This window comes from Harpia harpyja, chromosome 1 (assembly GCF_026419915.1).
Source record: "Harpia harpyja isolate bHarHar1 chromosome 1, bHarHar1 primary haplotype, whole genome shotgun sequence".
Taxonomy (NCBI): domain Eukaryota; kingdom Metazoa; phylum Chordata; class Aves; order Accipitriformes; family Accipitridae; genus Harpia; species Harpia harpyja.
Genome location: NC_068940.1, coordinates 76,590,224 through 76,612,059, shown reverse-complemented (window position 1 = coordinate 76,612,059; position 21,836 = coordinate 76,590,224). Strand labels below are relative to the sequence as shown.

Sequence of the window (21,836 nt, the reverse complement as noted above, 5' to 3'; positions counted from 1 at the left end):
TTTTCACGGGAAATTCCACTGCCTTTAGTAATATAATCCATAGTAGTTACACATTCTGCCCTAAGTTTATGCAAGGTCTTCTAGTAAATTTAATTACATGTGATCTTTAAAAGATGACAAATCCTAGTTTTAAAAGTTCAGTTCAGAAGCTGAGCTTCTGGCATTGTACCTTACTCTTCTTTCTTTATGAAAATGGAAGTTATATTTCTTTAGACCTATTTATACCTGCGCAGCACACGGGGCACTAAATTCTGTTCCAGTAACTTCAGGACACACAATACTGGGAGATTCTAGAACGTTGTCTTCCGTGAGGCAATGGACCTGACTTATCAATATTTGCATAAATAGCACCATATAAGTGTAATACAAATGCTTACTTAGTACCTTTTTCCAATAGAGGATCTGATTTTGTTCTCTCATACTTGGTTGTTCCACTGAAGTCAGCAGATTTGCATTACAGTTTAAGTTAGATTAGGAACAAGCCAATAATATTCTCAAAGGTCACAAATAAACAGAAGTAATGAGGAAAGAGAAAAGGGTATTCTATTCAACTGAGATTAGTTCTTCTGAATTTACCTAGAACAAAGGAACTGGTAACAGATGACTGTTCCTATGGTCTATAAAAATACAGTGAAATAACTTCAGTGAGACATCATAGCACATCAAGTGATGAAATGAGGAAAAATATTTACATGAGAATTTCTATTGAACTGCTTTGGTCATACTTCTGAACTTCTAAAATGATAGTTTGTTTTTGTCAGTGACATACACAGTGGTGAAAGTCTATTCTTTTCAGATCTGCAACACTGATTTACAGAATGGTTAAGAGACATTTTTCCCCCATTTCCATAACTTCTAGGTGTTGACCCAGGAAACTAGGTTGGCCAGCTCTAAAAATGCTACCCCTGTGCTCCATCTAGTGGAATCCTGATTTAAGCTTAATGCATCTTTTAGCACAAAAGTGCTTCAGTCAGAAGGGTACTCTCTACACAGCAGCAGTTCCTTAGTTTTTTCAAAATGCGTGCAAACTGCCACAATTTATCTTAAAGAAAAATACAGAAACAGGGAATAAAAATCTACACAACATTTAATGGGCTTAAGAAATTGGTATATTTTGTGAGCTACAGAGACTACTGAACTTAATTAACAACATACTTTCAATAAGGGTAAACTCAGTTCACAGTCTGTACTTTCACAGAAGAGCACAAGTATATTTGAGAACAAACACTGACAGCTTGCCTTTGTTTCTAAAGACATGGCAGGTGCAAAGCTGGGCTCTGAGATTCACGAACGGGCGATCACTGAGCCATTTACTGGCCCCACTGTATAGAAAAAGGCAATGATGCAATACTAAGGATGTAGACAAATACGCATTCTGTAAACAGCTGTGTCTGTGTAAGTGGTTACAACCTAAAAGAGTAATTGGCTCCCTGACAGGCTTGTGTGAAATACAACCATCTCTAGAACATTATGGTAGGTTGGGACCACCAGTTGTTTCAGTCAATTAGTTTGAGAACATCCCAACTCTCCCAAGTCTCTCTCCCAAATCCTTCCTTTTAATGTTTAGTAGCTTATATGTCTTTTCATTAGAAATTCCAGAGTTTTAAACTCTGGCTCAGAGCTTTCCTTAGTCATCACCAAAAAGTAGCGCTCCCTGCATGCCAGGCTGTCTAGAGCTGCTCGTTGGTACTCCAGTGCTCTTCAGCCTGCTTCAAACAAAATGAACCATGTTAACAAAATTCTACAGTTCAAACCATGGTAATGCTGCTGATATGCCCGGGGAGGACTCACCACTGACAGAAGTGGAGACGGTAACAGGGGACTGGGGAGGTGGTGATGAGCACCTGACAGCAGGCAGGAAGCACTAGCATCTTTACTGGGCACAGCTGGATTTGGACTTGCCTAAGGACACAGCATGATTTACACCAAATTTATAAAACTGTGTTAAACTGATGCAGTGAGAAAATAGTAACTCTTGTGTGGATTAATTATCCTAACTTTACTGATTTAGTTCCACTCAATTCATCAATGACAAACCAGATCAAAAAAAACTAATTAGACCAAACAAAGTCTGTTCATGTAGTCACTGCCATAAGCTTAACTGAACTGATTTAGAAAATCCCCTTCCAGAGTCAGGTTTGCCTGCTGAAAATGCTACCAGTTTCTGTTGCACAGTACTACCCCCGTATTGAAACTGTTTATCCTACTCTGACTGCTTTACCTACAGAAGACTAGTGAGTTATTCTTCTGACAGTGCTGCGAGGGCTGTGACCTTTGGCAAATGTGGGAACAATCAGTGGTGTATATGGGACAGTGCAGCCAGAGGGGTGCTCTTATGAAATATATAACTACCTAGCACTACTTGGAGAGGAGTGGGGAGGAATGGGGAAGTGAGTAGATTCTGTCTCTTCAGGCTTGTTACCTATTAAAATCCCATTTTTTGGAAACATCTATTGACAGGTAGTCTCTTAAATTGCCATAGCTAGCTGCTGCAGGCATGGTCATGACTGCAGGTTCAGTAGAGCCAGAGCCTAGGGCCTGACAGCTCTTGGCTGCCCCATTCCCACTTGCTTGCCTGTCTCTCTGCCTTAAGCAAATACATTTTTGCTCCCACAGTGAACTGAAATTAACTCCGCATGGGATCAGATGAGCACCTGAACCAACACAAGAGAAAGGGAGGACTATGTAAGTAAGTACAAGAAGGACAGAAGTGCGGTAGCCAGAAGCTAGGCTGGTTTAGGGGCATGGCATGGCACAGCAGCTCTACTTGCCATTTAATCAGGTTAAGTGATTACCTTTCCAGTTTGGCTCCATCTGCTCATCACTACCCTAAGTGGGGTGGTTACCAGCCCTCAGACCTGCCAGCGTAATTGCATGCATAGCTGCTCCCTGACCTGGCTCCGTCAAAATGAATGCAGCTGAGCTTAAACACCTCTTTTATAGTTCTTGGGGGCTTTTGTTTCTGCTTTTAGCTGGATCACTTTGTCAGGACCAGGTTAGGGAGCAATTAAATGTGGAGTTATGTTGGCAGATCTAAGGGGGCAGCTGGATCAGAAGCAACACATCTGACCATGCTCTAAATAAACATCTGTCCAAAGCCTTAGTCAAACAGATGTGGAGAAAAAAAATGTACCTAATAAGTCTTGAAGTGAAAATATAATTTACGAGAAACTGCATGTATCAAATTTTCTTCTGAGAGATGCAATCACTAATTTATGAGATTATAATTTTCTGTGTAGATACTTCAGGAAACCAGGACATACTTTAGATGGATAAATCCATGCAGGCAATTATTTTGTGTTCTGTCAGGACACTGCCAGGTCCACAGCGTTGTGAACTGCTTGCACGAAGTTGAATCAAGTGTATTCTAATCAGCTCTGCATATTGCTACTATTAAGAATTGAAAACTTCTGGTTTCAGATTGCAATTTTATATATGTTTTAAAGCAGATAACTCAGTAATGCTAAAAAAGAATTGAGGATTTCTTGTCCTGCAACTGACTGCTTTTTTCCAAGCCCACTTCTTGTGCTAGCACAAGATTTTGCACAGCCATAGTAAGAATTGATGCAGGTTAATATGATGGGTGGGTGCTGGACCTGCTTCCTGGGCCACTTTACCACAGGGCAACACGACACTGATGCTGGCAAAAGGGGAGAGAAGGTACAGAGGCAGGAATGAGCAACCAGAAATACAAGTCGGTCAAAGGTGCTTCATCTGGCAGCAGTGCTGGTCTAAAATGTACACGAAACTGCCTCTCCAATCTAACTTCTGGAAGATTATTTAAAATCTAGATGATGTACAAAACTCTGAATACGCTGGTCTACAGCAGAAACAGGATTTGTACTCCTTTGATTCAATTATTGCTGATGTGCAGATATCTTAAGATGCATAATAGCATGAAACAATCAAAAAGCATTTTCTCATTCCTTTCTGATGTTCAACGCTTCAGAGAACTCTAATCTCCTGTTTCAAAAACCAAAGTAAATAATGTATACAAATGGTAATGTTCTCTTTAGAAATGGAGAAGTTTACTGCAGACTTGACCAACAAAACTCTTTTAGACATATATATATACACACACACTGTCTGACTGTGTTGCAGAGTTGGACACTAAAAACTGGCAACTGAGCATGACCATAAAGAACGGAGACTTTCCCAACTAGTTTGAAAATGTACCTACCTCAGTTATCCCCCAAACACTTTTTGATTTGATTTATGTTCTGCCGCTTTAAAAGAAGAAATGGGCCAATATGAAATAATGCACATACTTGTATAGTGGATATTTATACCCAAAATAAACTTTCTCTTGGGAGAATATTTTTAAAGCAGCATTTCAAGTCTCCTGGCAATGGTTAGTTAGAAAAGTTATTTATTTATTTAGAATAAAAGTTCTCAGAAATTTTTTAACCACCAACATTTAGGATTCTGGGAGTAAGCTTAGTAATTCAAGTTTCTCCCTTTCCCCCAAATTACTTTTCATTGCATATAACATTTAGTGTTCATACATGCAGAGGAATGCATAGTATGCATTAAGGCAGAGAAAATTATATTTGAGAAATGTATGGGCTATTTTACAAGAGACAGTATGTGCGCATAAAGCAATTCAACTTACTATATGCTGTTGAGTCTAATAAGTCTAAAAACAAAACACATTGCCTTGTCCAATTAGACTTTTCCACTTACACCTACGTTTTTAATATTTGGCATATGAATATCAACAATTTATGATTTGCATTTTCTCCAACAATGAAGTAAGAAACACTGAATAAACACTGTTTTCCCTCAAGATATGCAGTACTTCTGTTATACAGGCTGTGAAATGGAAAAACATACTTAGAGGCTGAATATGGTCTGTGACTCCTAATTTTTTCATTAAATATAAAAACCTCTTTGCAATGATGCATCTGAAGCTTCATTCTAACTAATAGACTAAAGCCCACCATTTTAGATTGAACCACAGATTTTTTTAAGGAAGTGGCAAACCATTGCTGCTAGTTGAGAAAATGAAAATTAGTCCCTGGGAGAGGATACAATCAATGGTGTGTTAATCTAACCTTCAGCTGTTAATGATTTGCACTAGTATTTCCCCTGATGCTGTGGGTTCTGCTGAAATATTGTTTTAGCAGTTTCTGTCAGCTTTCCCTACCTCTCTTCTGCCTGAACAGGAAAGACTGAAGTGAAAGTTTTAGCAACAGATTTTGCATGTGCTTCCCCCCACCCCCCTTTTTTATCTGACCCAGTTCTTTCACACCATGGAGGCAGAAGACAGAAGGGTAAACTGTTCTGGGTTTTTTCAGTTAGAGCCTTTTTAGCCAGTCTGTTATTCACAACTCCTCTTACTCACAGAAGAGGTGTTATACTGAGCAGTCACCACTAGAATTGTGATATTAACATGCAATTAAATAATTTAGGAAGTCTGTATTTTGCCTGCTTCTTTCACATCCAGCCAGAAAGTTAAAAGCTTTACAGAACTCTTTTTTTGGAAAGAACTGCTGAGAAGGGTCTTGTATTTTCAGCCATGAGAGCCACACAAGTGACCTGGAAGAGACTTCTTGTGCTTGTGTAGCAATGAATTAAGCGTACCAATCCTGCAGATTTGCCTGATGCTGCAAAGTTTGCGTCCTTATGGATCATTTGGTTCACTTACTTGAAACAACCTTGCAAAATAATTCTTATCCAAAAGAAAACTGTGTAGCCCACAAGCCAAATTCTACAGCAAAGTACTGAGTGCCAAAATAATAAAAGTACTCAGCACCTTGCAAAGCTGCGTTCCACACATGCAACGCTAGTTTTCTTAACAATCATTTCTTCCATGAATAAGTGCATCTGAAGCATTTCAGTATTCTTAAAATAAAGCCAAAAGGCTTTGCAAAACCATTCAAACTTACTTTACATGTATCTCAGTCCCCGTGTTTAACTTAATCAGTCCTGAATATTTCAGATGAAAAAATATGTGTTTAGCATGGTAAACCTGTGAAGTGTATGACTGTCTAGAAAATTTGGGTTAAGTTGCAGAAGCATCGTTTGAACTATTTCAATATTAGCTGCCTGCAAACTAGAGTAAGCCTTTATCAGGGTTGTGTGTTGGTGCACACAAGTCTAATGTATTGATAAATATTTAATTTATTACAGCTTAACATATAATGAAAAATTGAATGTTTCTCCTTCAAGATCATGCTTACAAGTCATATTAAAAGCAACAAAACGGTTTGAGTATAGGTTGTACACTAGACGCAAAAATAGCTTAATGAAATTCTCAAATAACTTAGACATTACTTTACGTTTGAATATTTCTCATGCTGAAAGCTCATGCCTCTTATTTGCAGATATATGGAGAGTTCAGGAGAGTGTCTTTAAGTGACATTATTTATCTACCAAATTCCTTAAAAGGCTTCATACATGGTATTTACTACTGATAACTAACATAATCCATCACAAGTTGTCTTTGTACTTAATTTAAAGGCACAGACATAGATCTTGTCAAAACTTTTCTTAGAAAGTTTAAAAAAAAAATCAGGTAAATGTCAAATGTTCAATAGATTACAAAGTGGGTGATTTACACATTTCAGAAAATGGGTGCTACTTGCCAGAAGGGATAATGTTTTTGTTGCTGTGCTCTTTGAATGTATTTTATCAATAACCTGGATTGAAAGAGAAGATTTCTAGTAAAATTTGCAATGACAAAAACCAGGCATCTCTAAGTAACAAAGACAACATCTCATGGATTCAAAGTATTTTAGGATGACCAAATGTACAATCCATGTATTTCTATGTGGCCAAATATAAGAACATATTGCCTATGAATGAGGAATGTAAGCCACAGAATCTAAAAAAATATTTGGGGATGAAGGACGGCTCAAAGGACCTGGGATATATAAAGGGAGGAACAACAAGTAGAAATAGAGAACAAATGACTTCATTATTTGGCACTGATGTAGTAATTTCTGAAATATGGAGTGCACTTGAGACATCAACACTAAGAAGGCTGAAAAACTGCAGAGGATTCAGAAAAAGGACTGTGGGAATAACTGAAAGACTTGAAAATACACCATATAGTCAAATTCAAATAATAGAAACTTTTCTTCATGCAATGAACAGATTATATGCAATTTGATGGTAATCTGCAAATTTATACATGGGGAATAGAAATGTAATCCCATTCTAATAGAAAAGATGTAATAAAAAACTATCATCTGGAAGCTCATATCATACAAAGGCAGATCTAAAACATGGTATTCCTTAGAAGTAATTAGAGCTCCTGAAAAACATTTAGAGCAATTTATATAAAGAATTTGCTGGATTCCCTGTTACTGGATATTTAGTAATCCACAGTGGATATTTCTTTAAAACACAACTCTGTTCATGGTGAACTAATTCAGGTAAATCTTATGGCCTTTACATTGGACAGTAGATTAGATGATCATGTTTGCAACAATTCCCTCAGGCATTAAAATCCACTGAAATCAAACACAAGATTACAACTGAGTTCAAAGAACTTTGGATCACACGCATATTCACAATTCTATCAATCTGGTTAAATGCACACAATTTTATTTTTAAAGGCTAATGAAAATAATGGACTTGGCTTGATTTGTTGGTTTTGTTTTCTTCTTTCTGAAGTTTAATGAAAGAAACTCAGATTTTAACATACAGTCTAACATAAGATATGGTCAAGTCAGCTGAAGTCCCAGAATCAGCAAAAGGTGACAGCCAATATCAAGTACAGATGAATATAATTGGAGCTGGAAAATACCGTGCAAGTATCATATTTAGCCTTACAGATTAGAAAGACATTTACACTCTTCATGCAACTTCATTTTAGCAAAGTAAGATCCAGATGCCTTGTTTAATCATTTTGGGTTAGCAATAACAACTTCGATATATAATTCTCTTTTCTTCCTTCTTAGTGATTAAAAAACAATCTTAAGCTAATATAACACATATACTTACTCTGGCAGTCGAGACAGGATGCCTAAGGAAAGAGAACTTATGCCATCATTGATCCGACCTGACAGCTTACGCTTCTGAACCCAGCTGACAGCAAACTCCAGCCCAATAAAAGCAATGAAGAATGGAATACTCTGAAAAACAGTTTGAAGAAAAGAAGTCACATCACAAATAGAATTAGATTCACCTTTCCTAACAGCACTTTATACAGCCAGATACTTCTCAGGTTGTCTGGCACCTTACTAGCTACTACTATGATAAAGCTCCACGTGGACCTTAAGCATCAGAACAACCAAGGCTACCATTTAATCCACAACAGAAGCATAAGTCCAGTGCACTAACCTTCTCCCATATTATTTTCTTTCGTATCTTCTGCACATAGATTGTTATAAGGCATCAAAAGAAAACACAAAAGTCTTTCCAAACTCATGTTTCTCATATTCAAGTAAATCAGTGAGAGCAGCAACCACAAGGTAAAACAGAATCTGCTTTTGATTTGATATGTAAGCAGTTTTTGAATGTGTTCAGCCACTGAATTTGGCATCCAACAATATTATCTGAAAGACATAGTAAAGTGAGTTTCTTTCTACTCGGCATTTCTGTTGCCATGCTTTTTGCTGCAGATAGCAACAGCTCTTCTGTGTGCGTTTTCGTCAGAGAACCCAGTAACTATGCAGCCCATTCCGATTTGGGCCATAGGACATGTTCTCTTTCCAGACCCAGCAGCAATGATACAATGTTCCCTTTTTTCTTTTGGGTTGTACTAACTGTAAAATAATTTTCTGCCTTTCTGAAGAAAAGTATAATGAGGGCTGAGACTGAAACATTTCTCACTCACAACGCTGCTTCAGTCTAGGATTCAATTCACACTGTCCATCTTGTGTCCCAGGTCAACGGGCAAGTTGAAAATGCACAACAGCAGCACCCAATGGAGAAAAGTATGGCTGTGACTAGTGGTAGGACTGGTAACATTATTGTGACAACACAACTTTTCATCAGTGGAGAAAGATTGTTACAGCTGTTCTCAAATTTTCATCAGCATAAGCAAGAAAAAAGGATTGAATAACAGTATTTGGTAGAGCGTATGTTTTTTTGCTAACACTGGAGTCCTAACAGTCCCTGCACTTCATGGGTGGAAGGAATGACGAGGCAGTGGCAGCATATCAGCCACCACCACCAAAATCTAGGCAGCCTATGGCAAGGAAAATAGGAAGGATTTGTTTTACTTGCATCAGATCTCTGTGCACATGAATGTTCCTTCAGCTGCCTCCGTCGCTCTGTAGAAAACTTTTAGGTGACCGTGGAGACATTCAGACAACTCCTTCTCAGTGGTATTAAGGCATAAAATTCCCACCATGTTTTGCAGGGCAAGAGAAATGCAAGACCAGTGAGAATTTCTGCACCATTATGGAAGGCATCCCATTGCCAAACTTGCCCTGTTAGTCATCTTCTGCTGCCTGCTTCAAATGACATGCAAACACCTATAGATTCACAGACTGAAATCCTTCAAACTGCACTGCTGTAGAAGAGAGGCTGCTCCTGCCTATACAACATTTTAATGGAAGAAGCATGTTGCCTCTGCAAATGCCATTGCATTTTGGAGGGTGCTCATTTTTGTTGCCAAGTGAGATGTGATCCGGGAATTCCTACCAGGCTGGGACACTAAAGAGACTAAGATGGATATAGACCAGATTGCTCAGTCAAAGAAGAATTGGATGATTCAAACCATGCAAGCAGCAAGAGATTTATAGCGTCTAGGAAATGTGAAAGTTCATAAACTTCAGCAGCTCAGGGTTAGGTTACAATAGCAGATGAACAGAGATTAATATCAACATGGCACTTTTTAATTTAGATGCCTAGCTTGCTCTTTAACAGGTATCTAAAAGCCTGTTTGGGATATGCACTAAGTGATGATATAAAAACCTTTGAAAGCAAAGGAAGACCTATGGATGAAGCCTAAACAGCACCCAAGAAAAGCAATGTGGTAAATCTGTGGATATTTGAAATCAATAATAAATAAAGAAATAAAAACCAAACCCCACAACCTTCCATTTGAAAACATTGAAACATTCTAGGAAAATATGAATTACTCCTTGTTTTGCTCTAGCTGCTTCACTTCTAAGTAGACAAGACTTTTAATGTACTTTTCTTAATTGATTTAATCAAAGAACAGATTCCTACTTATCAAACAAAGGTTGATGACCACAGCTGTACATTCCAGCAGAGATAAAAAGAGTCTTACTAAGAACAACTAAGAAACACTTGACCACAATATTAGGAGCCAGGTCTAGCACAGAGTACAGGCAGTTTCAGTTATGGAACAGCAGAAGCCGCACAGCAAATTGAATGGGCTCAGGACAGAAGTAGTGGGGTGCTTTATTCATGAAATGAAAATAGTGAATAGGAAATATACAATGCCTGTATTCTATGTGGCAATTCACTTTACCTAGCAACCTCTGAAATGGTTAAAATACTTGACTTTACACTAATACGCATTAATATAACTTCTTTCCCATTGACTTCATTAAATATTTTGTTCCCACTGTGAAGCTGTGAGACAGCCAAGCATTTGACAGCATTTTTTGACTCACAAATAGGGAGTGTCATGGCAAGGAGGATAGAGAAACATTCAGACAGCCTTAACCTCCTGCCCATCAAGGAGCTTGCGAAAGGAAAGATTTATGGCATACCTCTTAGTATCTAAGAAATTACTATCCCTCTCCCACACACACACATTAAGCTTTGTCCAAAGCAGTTCAAAGGGATCAACTATGTCAGGTTAGTATGTATTATTTCTGTGACCGTAACACCCAACAGCTATTGTCATGAAGCAGGATCATACCGTATTAGATGCCGTACAAACAGAAGGAAAGGCACTCCCTGTTCCAAACAGCCTGCAGTCTAAGGATGAGATGTAATATAGCTCATGGATAATGTGACTAATTCAGGAAAAAAGGAGACAGTCAGTAAGGAAGACAATAGTCTTGCTAGACTAACCATTACTTTTTTTTTTCTTTTTTTAAGTTAAAGTGACAATGAAGACATTTAAGGAACCTGTTGAGGATGGGTAGCTCTGCAAAAGTTTTCAAGGATTGCCCCTACAAACAAAATGGCACAAAGTTAAGAAATAGCTACTGTTGGCATCACAGGTCAGAGGCAGAAGCTGGATCCTTTTGATATCTTCTGGTTTATAAATGTTTTACTCTCTCTCTGTTTCATGTTTCTTTCTCGTCACCCATCACTGGAAATACTTAATGGAGATTTGCATTAGCTTGTGGTTTACTTGTATAACTGATCCATAACTTGAAAGTCTTACTCTGAGCACTAAGAGGAGTTCCCTTATAAGTAACCAACTCTTACAGAATGCAAAGGACAATTTAAAATCAGTTTCTGCTTTATACAGTTGCAAAAAATAATATTCTAAGTTGAAACTCAGCATAAATTCATGGGTTTATTGCAAGTCTTGAAACAGTTTCTGTTATCTTAAAGTCCCAGGTCCTTATAACATAAGAATCTCAACTTTCATGTAAAACTAAATACGAAGGTTCTGTGCCTCATTATTTAGAAGCAAAGCCTAAAATGTGAATTGAGGGTAAATGTGAACTTAATCTTTAGGCTCTCAAAAGCAGAGAGTAAATAGAAAAGAAAAACAGTTATTATTAAATTTAAAGCTTTAATTTTTGGGGCTCTCAGCAGAAGGAACAGTGCGCTCTCTTCCTGAGTCTGACTCATGAAAGTCTTTACTGACCACAAGTGATAATTTCAGAATGTAGCAAGGAGCAAAGTGAAGTTGTTGCTGTTCATGAAAACTATATTCGGCAAGCAAAAAGCAGCACTCCGTCTGCCCATCTGTAGATTATGAGAGAATCAAAAAAACAGAGCATAATCTTATACCTATAGCAAATAGGATGCTCATGAAAGGACAGGGCAAGCCATCAGGATACACTGTAAGAGTCAGAATGTTCTGCCCTGGAGAAAGAAAATTGACTTATACTTTCTCTTCTATTCCTAGAAATAATGGAAAATCAAGGGTTTCAAATTCTATGTGACAAAAGCTCACATAAAAATAAATTCTATGATTATGGTCCAGGATTTGGACCCCTTTTCCCAGAATTTTGGACATTAGTTGGAAGGGTGATGTTTCCCTGGGCAGTGCTGCAAAGCTTTGCTACTAGTCACTGGTAGCTGATCAGCTCATGTTTTAAACAGAACTTGGGGCCTTCACATACAGCTCTGCCAACATACAGAGCACAATGCAGGGACCAGGAGCTGTCCTGCCTCTGAAAAGGGAAGTAGTATAACCATAGCCAGAACATACATGACACAAGTTAAGCTAAGTTATTCTGTTCTCAAAATCAGAGCTGCTTCACTCAGTGCTGTCATTTGCTGCCCAGATGTAACAGCACAGCTGACCAGCTCAAGGGAGCTACTCCTATGAAGTGCATATATTTTGTAAATCTCCAAAGTGCTCAATTTTGTAGATCACTAAAAACATGAATATATGTGTGAATTAGGAGGTTCTGCCACTTGCTTAATGTTGGAAGGTGCATATTCCCTCAACTGTAGCCATGTGATTTAATGTATTAGAAATACCCTCATCCATCTGATACACATGATAGATCACAGAGCCAAGATCTAAATCCCACTTCTACATGGTGTCTCAGAAAAAAAAAAAACAAAAACTGTTTAGGAGACAATATCATCAGTAGTTTGTTTCATACCCGCATCATTTTTACTGTCTTTTAGAGTGAATTATTTGAGCTGAGACCTTCATTTATTACCAGCTCTAGACTAGACATTTTTTTGTTCTGTGTTGGGCTGAGCTCAGACATCCACATCTGTATTTGTACCAATTTAAGGGGTTACCACTCAAAGCCCCCCTTGAATGGTTCCTCAGGTCACTATTAAATCTAACCCTCCTGAATCCAGTGGATCTGCTGCTCTTGCAATTGTTCCCTAAACAGTCCAAACGAAGCTGCCAGAGTAGTAGTTCAAATGCAGAACAGTGACAAGCAGCTGGAGAGGGACTGTAGATAGTTACCTTCTGCCCACAAACACATGTCCAGAAGACGACGTGTGAACACTGCCTAAGCTGAGACCAAAGCCATAGAGTTAAAACAGTTATACCACTAAAAGACTTTTACACACCAACCTAACCAAGCATCAAAAGATCTGTTCTGGCAAGAAATGCACTGGCGGGGGGGGGGGTGTTCTAGTACAACTAACCAAAGATAGCAATTATAGGAAAGTATAACCATAATGGGAAAACTTTTTTTAGTGTAGTTTTTGTGCGAGGTATATATTCCCTTACAAACTTATCACAATGGTGCTCTACAACAGCAGAAGCCTGCAGGCACTTTTGTAATGCAAAGAACTATTAAGAATCCTTCCGCAAACTTTTACAGTTTTGTGCCCAAGTAAAAGAAATTCCAGGTTTGGCCAAGGTCTGAGCTGAATATTGCACAGGTCTGCATGGGAGAAGAAAGCCCAGGGATGTTAAGGAATGCTGCTGGCAAGAAAGTGAATGATACTCGGCTGGAAACGTGCGAACAGTAAAAGGGATTGAGACAGGCAATAGATAAGAGCTGGAGGGAGAGATCAGCTGACTAGGCAAAACTGTCAAGCTCTAGACAGTCTTCCTCGCCCACGATGCTATAGCTTAGTTGCAAAATGCCCCTGAGGAAAGCAGTCCATCGACCAGACACTGCACGCACAGGCTGGGTTTGCAGCAGCTGTCTGCTTACCCTATCCAAAAGGGCAATGTTTGCTGATAACAGCCATCAGCAAGGGGCTGCTGCATGCTATGATTCCCAGAAAGCTGCTGACAGTGCTGCACTGCTCTGCGCAACCCATGACAACTCCATCACAGCCCAACAGCAGCTGCTGCGCAGCAGTCCAAGGTTTACCTGGCAGAGGAGCTAGCCAGAGCTACCAGGACCCATATAAAAAGTGTGGATCTTCAGTGAAGCTGGACTGAATTTACTTTGACAAGGGCAAAATAGTTTTTAATCTGCTCTCTCCATGAAAAGCTTACATGGCTTCCAGGTTCAGCAGGAGCTGGGTGCCAAGATATGTGCAATAGGTAGGACAGAAGGGAGCAAAGGTACCTTCATAGGAGTGGATAAGCTGGCAGGGCAGCAGGGGAGGAGAGCTGCTGCCTGCTGCCAAGGGCGTTCTCACCCCGACCTCTGTACTCTTGCCTTGGAGCTTTAGGAGACAGCACTGTCCCAACACAAATATTTGTTCTCAATTCTCTTAAACAATCTTTATTTTTTCTTTTAAATAGAAATTTTTATTTTTCTTTTTTTGACTGAGCTTGTAGCACTCGCCTGAAGGGCACAGAGAGACCTGACATTTTGCTTGCTTTGAGAACTGTAATAGCCAAACACAGTATCATGTTTTCTGGTTTACTCAGTTCAGCTTGCCGTCACTATATCCAGCAGCACCAACAAGCTGAACAACGTTAGCATCAATCCCCAGGTATCTGGGGCGCTTCTCTGAAAACTTTAGCTCCTGGTACCAGGAGAAAGCATCCGAGCCTCCATTTAAAATAAGCTAAAATAGAGTGCACGGTTACCTAGGCAGCTTACACGGGCAGCTTGCAGAGAGCTCAGGAGTGAAAGCCGTCAGAGAAAGACAAGGTATTTAATCTTGACTTAGGTGCCCTTTCGCGGACATCGTTCCCCTGGACCGCCCGTGGCTTCGGAAAAAAGGCAGGCGGCAGCTGGGCGCAGGGTGGGCGGAGGGGGCGGCGAAGGATGCCGCCGGGGGAAGAAGGGAGGGGACTCTCACCTTCTCCACGTAGTCGGGCACCTCCTCCACCGTGCGGAAGGAGCTCTCTCCGGGCGGCAGCGCGTAGAAGAGAGCGCGGAGCTGCTGCCCCGGCGCGGTGGCCCGCGGCCCGGCCGCCCCGCCGCCCATGGCCCGGCTGCGCTGGGCTCCGCGCCGGCGCCGCTGAGGCAAGTGCAGGCGCAGGAACAGCGGGGAGCTCCCGCCCCTCGCCCCGCGGCGCCTGCGGCCCGGGGCGGCGCAGGCCTCGGGCTGTGGGCCTGGCCCGTCCCGGCTCGGCTCCCTTCCTTCGTTTCCCCACGGCGCTGGGGGGCTCGAGGGCCGCCGTGGGGAAGGCCTCGGATTTCTTAGTTCTCGTCGACTCGTCCGCTTCGGAGGTTTTCTGGGATGCTTTGGTTCGCTGGGTTTGGTTTGGGGGTTTTCGAATGTGTCATCAGGTGCACGGCCCACCTCCGGGGGTCCGGAGAAAGCCCTTGCGCACCTACCAGCTGCACGGCCCAGTTCCTCCCTCATCCTCCAAAAGCTAAACAGCAGAGCTCAAGCCATCCCCTTTCGCTTTCAGACGGGTTTCCACACGCAAGAAATACCGCTCGGCTTTTGACTTCTGCATAAAAAGCCGAATTTTATAAAATGAAACTGTTAAGGGTTTGGGGAAACAAGCTGAGCTGTGCTCGTTGGTTCCTTTGTTCAGCTGTAGGGTCAGTCCAGCACCTCCCCATTAGAGGTTTTTATTTTTTAAACTTGCAGAAGGGCTTATCACAGCTCAGTTTTATGTAGCTCCAATTAACATGACTATACTGAAGGTAACCCTTAGAAGCCATCTATTATGCTTTCATCTACAAAGGAATGAAAACTAGGCAAATAAAAAGAAACAGTGAAAACAAATGTGCGCTAGATGCGTGTAGTAAATGACTTTTAGAAATGGGAATAACGACCGGCTTTGTACGTTCAGGCCTTCAATCTGAAGCTCAGGAGCATGAATTTCCTTCTCAAATGTTTGTCAATCACACTTGATATGTTTGGCTTTAGTACAAATAATAAGCTTTGTGACAAAATAGATTAGCCAGAAATAAAATAACCCAATGCCCCAACAACCCCTTCATCTCAGACATTCAGTTCCGCATACGGTCTTCGCAGAAGAAATGGATTGTACGCCCTGCTGTAAGGGATTTTGCCACAATTTAAATCCTGCCAGTCATTAAATAAAGAAAGACTTTCTACCTTGAATCAACCTTTAGTTTTGGAAAGGAACTATGACAGGTCACTTCAGCTGAAGTTTCTGTTTAGAAAAAAAAACATACGTAGAAATTGACATTGAAATAATTGAAGTAATGCGCATTTGTGATGTTTGTATTAAATACGTTGCCATTTAAACAACAGCAGGGGGATAGATTTAAACAATACTCTGCAGTTTGAATGATGTAACAACACTGTAGTGCATGAATGTCAAAAAACTACTGGAAGTACCAATAAAAATATTTTACTTCAAGCTGAACAAAGCACAAGTATTTTATAATGGAGTTAATGGTGAAATAGATTTGGACACTCTCTTAATATGTGTAGTTTATACTAGTACTATGATATAAGGTAATATTAAACTTATTAAAATGCTTTACAATTACATCCTAGTGTTCTCAGCTTCAATGTTCATTTATGGTAATCTGAGGTTCTTAAAGAACTCTGTTAATTTCTAAAATCTGAGTTCATCTAAATGAAAATTCCGAATTTACTCAAAATCACACAAATCAACAGCATTCTGACTAGATCTGCATTGCAGACAATGACATATGGTAGAAAATGTTTCCTTTTTCATTTACAGTAGCCTAAGTATTTCTGTGGTGTTACCCCCACATTCAAGCTCCTTGAACTCACCCTAGCCTCAGCCACACCACCCCAGCAGGCCACCCCGAGCCCTTCATTGCTCTGGTGCTGGTGTTCATCTTGCTCCACTATCAGCTCACAGAGTTAAAATGACGAAAACTTAATCCCACCAAAAAAATGTTTTCAGTGAAGAGTATCTGGGGACCACTTTGGGGTGAGAAGAATGATTAGCAGGGCAAGGGAGCCCATGGCCACACAAGGCAAGATACATTTCAGGTACCATGGAACCACTACTTCATATCACACCATTCTGGGAAAGAAGAGAATCCATCATTTTGGGGGGACTCTATACTTTCTTAAAAATTATTATTATGGACACCCATTTCAGTGTAAATTATCACCCAAGTATCACTGTACTGAAATTCTTGTTTTCAAAACTAAAGGGAAGAATTTGGACTTGATTATGCCTCACAGGGGAGACAGATGGGTTGTGTTTTCCAGCTTCTGTGTCCAAGGAAAAATAGATGATAGTACTACAATAGCTACACCTCTGGTGAGGAGAAGAACAATTTTAAATCCTGTCTGGAGCAACTGTGATTTTTAGACAAGCTTCAGTAATCTGGCTCTACAAATGTAGCTGCTGTTGTCTATTTAAGCCTTGAAACTTAGCATGCAGTTTCCAGTGCTTGCTCCTTTCTTAAGAAAGGAATAGAAAATAAAGCATCCAGGAATGTTGCTTTAATGGAAGCTCTAACCCTGTACCAGGCAATGCTCCCTCCATTCAGTGACCTCGCAGATTTTTTTTTTGCAAGCATTGATTTTTTTTTTATTTAAATCTTTGCAGAAAATAAAATAACCCACTTTTTTGTTTTCCTTTTTACAGCAAAAAAATAGAAAAGTAGATATTTCCCATCCTATGCTACCATCAAAAATGCAGAAGGGTGTTCTGTCTGGAGACTGGGATTCTGCTGTTGACTACTAGATCGTTCTAGTAACTAAGGCAACAAAAGCCTCTGTTCTACTTAGAGGAAATTGGGGAGCTGGCCTAACATGATCTGTAGGTGGATCATATTTTGTTTTCTCTAAAGAACTCCATCCCACCCACTTCATGAACAGAGAACGCCCAGACGCTTCCTGTTTGGGTCTCTCTGAGCACTAAACCAGCACTAAATAATAAACTCATAAAGGGAATTAGGGCAGGTTGAATTTGGGATGGGCGATATAGCCTGTCTTTGCAATAATTCACAGCAAACAATCATATCCAGAATCAAGCTGACCTTAGTATGCTCCATTTACATAGTAGTATCTTTGGATATAGAAACACTTTAAATGAGTACATTGTGATGAGCAGATGTCAGAAATTTTTTGTATCACTTCTCCAGATATTCAGCACCTATATTCATGCTTGACAATGGATGTCATTAGGGGATCACTAGCAGCAGTGTTGTTATAAAACTGGTATTACAAAATATTTTGAACGTTGTCTTTGGTGGTGATAAACCCTACATCATATAGTACCTTTTAAAAAAATATTCAAGTGTTTATTTGTTCATATTATATAAGCCCTATGTATTAATACACAATTCTTAATAACAGCATAACACCGACTCCAGAAACCTGAAGACAGGCGTGTTCTTCATATTAATCAACATCATGCCATACACTTAGCCACTTACTGCTAACTTTCCATTTCTTCTATGCAGGACTGCTAACCATAGAACAGCGCTCATATATGATAGTTCTAAATTATTTAATTCAGTGCAACTTGTTAGCAAAATCAATTTATTCAAGGGTTGCCAAGAAGTCCAGAGAAAATAATATACCCTTCAGGCAGCCTGCTAGGGAAACTTACTGTGATAAATGTACATATTAGTCCTAGAACTTTATCCTCTACGTTTATTTGTTATTAGCATATCTATTCTTGATCCTATAGCAGGGGGTTTTTTGTTTGTTTGTTTAAACACAGTCATATGTCTCATATCTTTCTCCTTTCTCTTATGGAGAACGTATTTTTTTTATTCTTAAAATTCCTTATTGTCCTTCTTCTGTCCCCAAGTGTATTGACCATGGGAATCATTTGTACCTTAGACTCTAGTCCCCTACTTAGCTGAGCCAGATGCTGCCTTTCTGTTGGAAAATGGGTGGGCAGCACTGCGCTCTCCCTCCTTACTTCTAACAGGCTTCCTCCACCATTTACCTTGCCCTGGCACAGAGACTGACAGGATTCTTCCATGAGTTGATTTACCTCACAAACACACATAGCAAGAAATTAAGCCAGAAAAGAAATAGTTTTACATTTTTCTGCTGCTCTAGTGAGCTAAGTGGCTCATGACAGGGTCCAGGGAGTGCAGGAGTTGGCATGAAAGCCCAGCAGAAAGGCGGCAGGACCACACAGCTACAAACCAGAGATGGGAGAATGAGGTAGAAACAGGACTTCTTCATTTTGGCAGCACCAAGTTATTAGATCAACTGAATAGCTCATGGAGTCACCTCCTCCTGTGAATTTGCCAAAAATATGGCTTCAGCAGGCTATCATATGTCAGCATGCAACTACATCCAAACAGTTGATGCTTCCTTTACATCAGCACTTTAGTAACTGCCTTTTTCAAAATTATCCTTTTTTTCTGGAAGGTCAGTCTCTAGCAGGATGGAAGCTTTTTCTTTTATTTGCCTATTCACATGACTATATATGTTATATACTGCATTTTATGGATGGGTTTTGGCAGGACAGGAAAGCTCCCTTGTACTCCATGTTCTAGCCGCCACACATGGATGGGGTCATGGGGCATCTTCTGGAAGGAGAAGATGGTGCTCTCCATGGGATCCACAAGGGACTGTCTAGCTGCAAGGAAGCCTGGAAGGGATAGCTCAAGAGGTGTAGCAGATGAAAGATGTAGCATAAGATAGGAGGCAGGGGCTTGATCAGGAAGAGGACAACAGTGGCTCAGAGCTGCAGGAGGGAGGTTCTCCTGGAGACCAGAGGAGCTTTGCAGAGGTTGCTGCAACCCAGAAAACCAGCTGAGATATTGCAAGCTGAGACATACATGTTTGAAGGTAATGGCTTACCCTATTGAAACACAGTGAGCAGCAGGGGAATTGGCATTCATGCTCTGTATTTTTATTAGTCCTCAAACAGCAAAAACTCAGTTTTCTGTATTTCAGAAGCTACTTTGGTTTAGTTTCTATTCTAATAAAACAATGTTAGAGATAGAAAACCCTTTTAGTGTGGTTGCTATGATGACTGCAAGGAAGATGGGCAGGAAGGTTCATCCTGAAGCTCTGACTGATTTTGGGGAGCCAATCACAAGCAGAAAGCCCTCTAACATGTTTACATATTAGCCTTCTTGAACAGTGCTGTCATGGCAAGAAGTTCCCAAGAGAGCCTAAGTAGTGGTTTTAGCCCTCCCCCACTTCCAGCTGCATGTTGTGCACTCTCAGCGCTTTCCTTGTGCAAGGCCTGGTGGTCATTAGAGACTGCACTGAGCCATTTTAACGTGCTCCATCAGCAGAAAAAATAGCCCAACAAAACAAAATGCTAAAACTGGCTTGACTTGTTCTGGACTGAAGTCAAGACAGATATTCACAACAGAAAGGATGATCAGGATGACATGGTAGTCTAGACTCTACCCTGCTGAGGAAAGCCTGGGAATTTCAGAACATCAAACTTATCTTGGTATCTCATGCCTAAGCTCTGTAGAGAGATTTGTCAATAAACAGGCATGTGGTCTGACTAAATGATTGTTCATCCTCTGTCTGCATGCCTCATTGCCTGGGCTGTTCAGCTGCCCATGAGTGGGCTCCTAGGCTGCCCCATCTATTGGGTATTCCACTACCAATCTGCCTAAGAGGTGAACTCTTAATTAGGTCAGTTATTGGCACTCCCTGAAGTTGGCTTCTTCGGCTGCTTGTCTCTGCACAGCCCGAAACAACTCCAAGAAGCTGCTTTTAAGCCATGAGCAGCCCCACACCAGCTGACTCACTCATGCCCAGTTCTGATGCAGACAGCACAGCTGCCTAGTGAGTCAGGAAGCAGTCATCAGGGTGTTCAGGCAGGCTGAAGAATAAGGCAGGAACTTTTTAAGGGTATTTTTGTATTATTTTTTCAGCATTTTCTGCTCTTGAAATACTTTAACCTTTTGTTCCTACTGAGGAAAAATGTGTTTTGTTTTTTTGGTGGGAGAGGAGATGGGATGGGAGTTACTGGAAAAATAAATTCCATCTTCAAGGCAGGCCTATCAACTAACTTTAGAAGAACAGCCTGCCCACCTGTTGTGAGTGTTTCCAAATTTTATTTCGCATGCTCTGCTGTGCAATTTCTTGCACTTTTATTTCTGAAAATCTTACTTTAGTTTAATTTATTAGGAACACCAGGGTTCAAGTTGTTGCATGCTGTAACCTACATGGTACATCAGCATTATATAGCTTACAACCTCAGATTCAGGATAGATATCTCATACACCAAGATCGTTTGATCAGACATGTTATAACCTATTTAATAGGTCTTTATGCCATCTGACCAGTGATTATAACTGTTTATTTGTTATCAACAGAATAGTCTCTTTCATGTTTTTGAATTAGGACCATATGAATATAAACTAGATAGATCCAGAATTATGAAACATCTCATGACATGAGCTGCAGCACACGCTACCACTTTACTGCATGTGCACAGGCAGGAATCATTTGGGTCATTTCTGAGTGGAAGCATAGGGAGTACCACTTTTCAAGCAAGACTAACCAAAAAAATGATTTTTTTTTTTTTATCATAAGGAACAGTCCTAGAGAATTATAAAGATTACGCACATATATTTGAACTTCAACAGAAAGACAGTTGTCATAAATTGACACTGAACATCTTTTTAAAGATATATTCTAGTGCCAGAAGCAGATGTACTTGATAAAAATCACTGGGTAATATTTTAAAGCTTGAGATCTTCAAGCATCATCTAGCCTTAAATCAACTATTTTTCTTTATCATGAGGCACAGGGAATAATTTCTTTTTCCTAGGAAAATCACATTGTTTCTATTTCTTCATAGCCTGCAAATCCCTAGTCCTTGAGGGAGAGATTATTTTCTGTGGATGACTCCCTTAAATAAACTACAGTGAGTTATAAATGCTGAGTGCAATTAATGCATTTGAACGAATAAAAAGAGTAAAATGCCTAGCTACCAAAGGTGGTAGAACACCTTTGGAAAGGTGGAAATCCCCTTTTCTTTTCTTCTAATGATGAAGCTACCTGGGCCTCTGGCAGGCAACAAGCCTCCTATGCCAGTAAGC

General features: G+C 40.1%; 1 protein-coding gene across 4 annotated transcripts in view; it reads right to left on the bottom strand.

The window, feature by feature from the left end:
* AGMO (alkylglycerol monooxygenase) overlaps nt 1-14,905 on the bottom strand; it is a 200,473-nt gene extending 185,568 nt beyond the window's left edge. For 2 of the 4 annotated variants that reach the window (XM_052800848.1, XM_052800869.1), the window contains exons 1-2: nt 14,740-14,905; nt 7,951-8,081 (exon numbers count right to left, since the gene is read on the bottom strand). In XM_052800848.1, the coding sequence (XP_052656808.1) occupies nt 7,951-8,081; nt 14,740-14,868 (260 nt within the window). In that variant the 5' untranslated portion in view covers nt 14,869-14,905. The remainder of the gene's footprint in view (nt 1-7,950; nt 8,082-14,739) is intronic. The other 2 variants (XM_052800878.1, XM_052800857.1) reach the window with 2 other exon arrangements.
* Between the last annotated feature and the right edge of the window lie 6,931 nt (nt 14,906-21,836).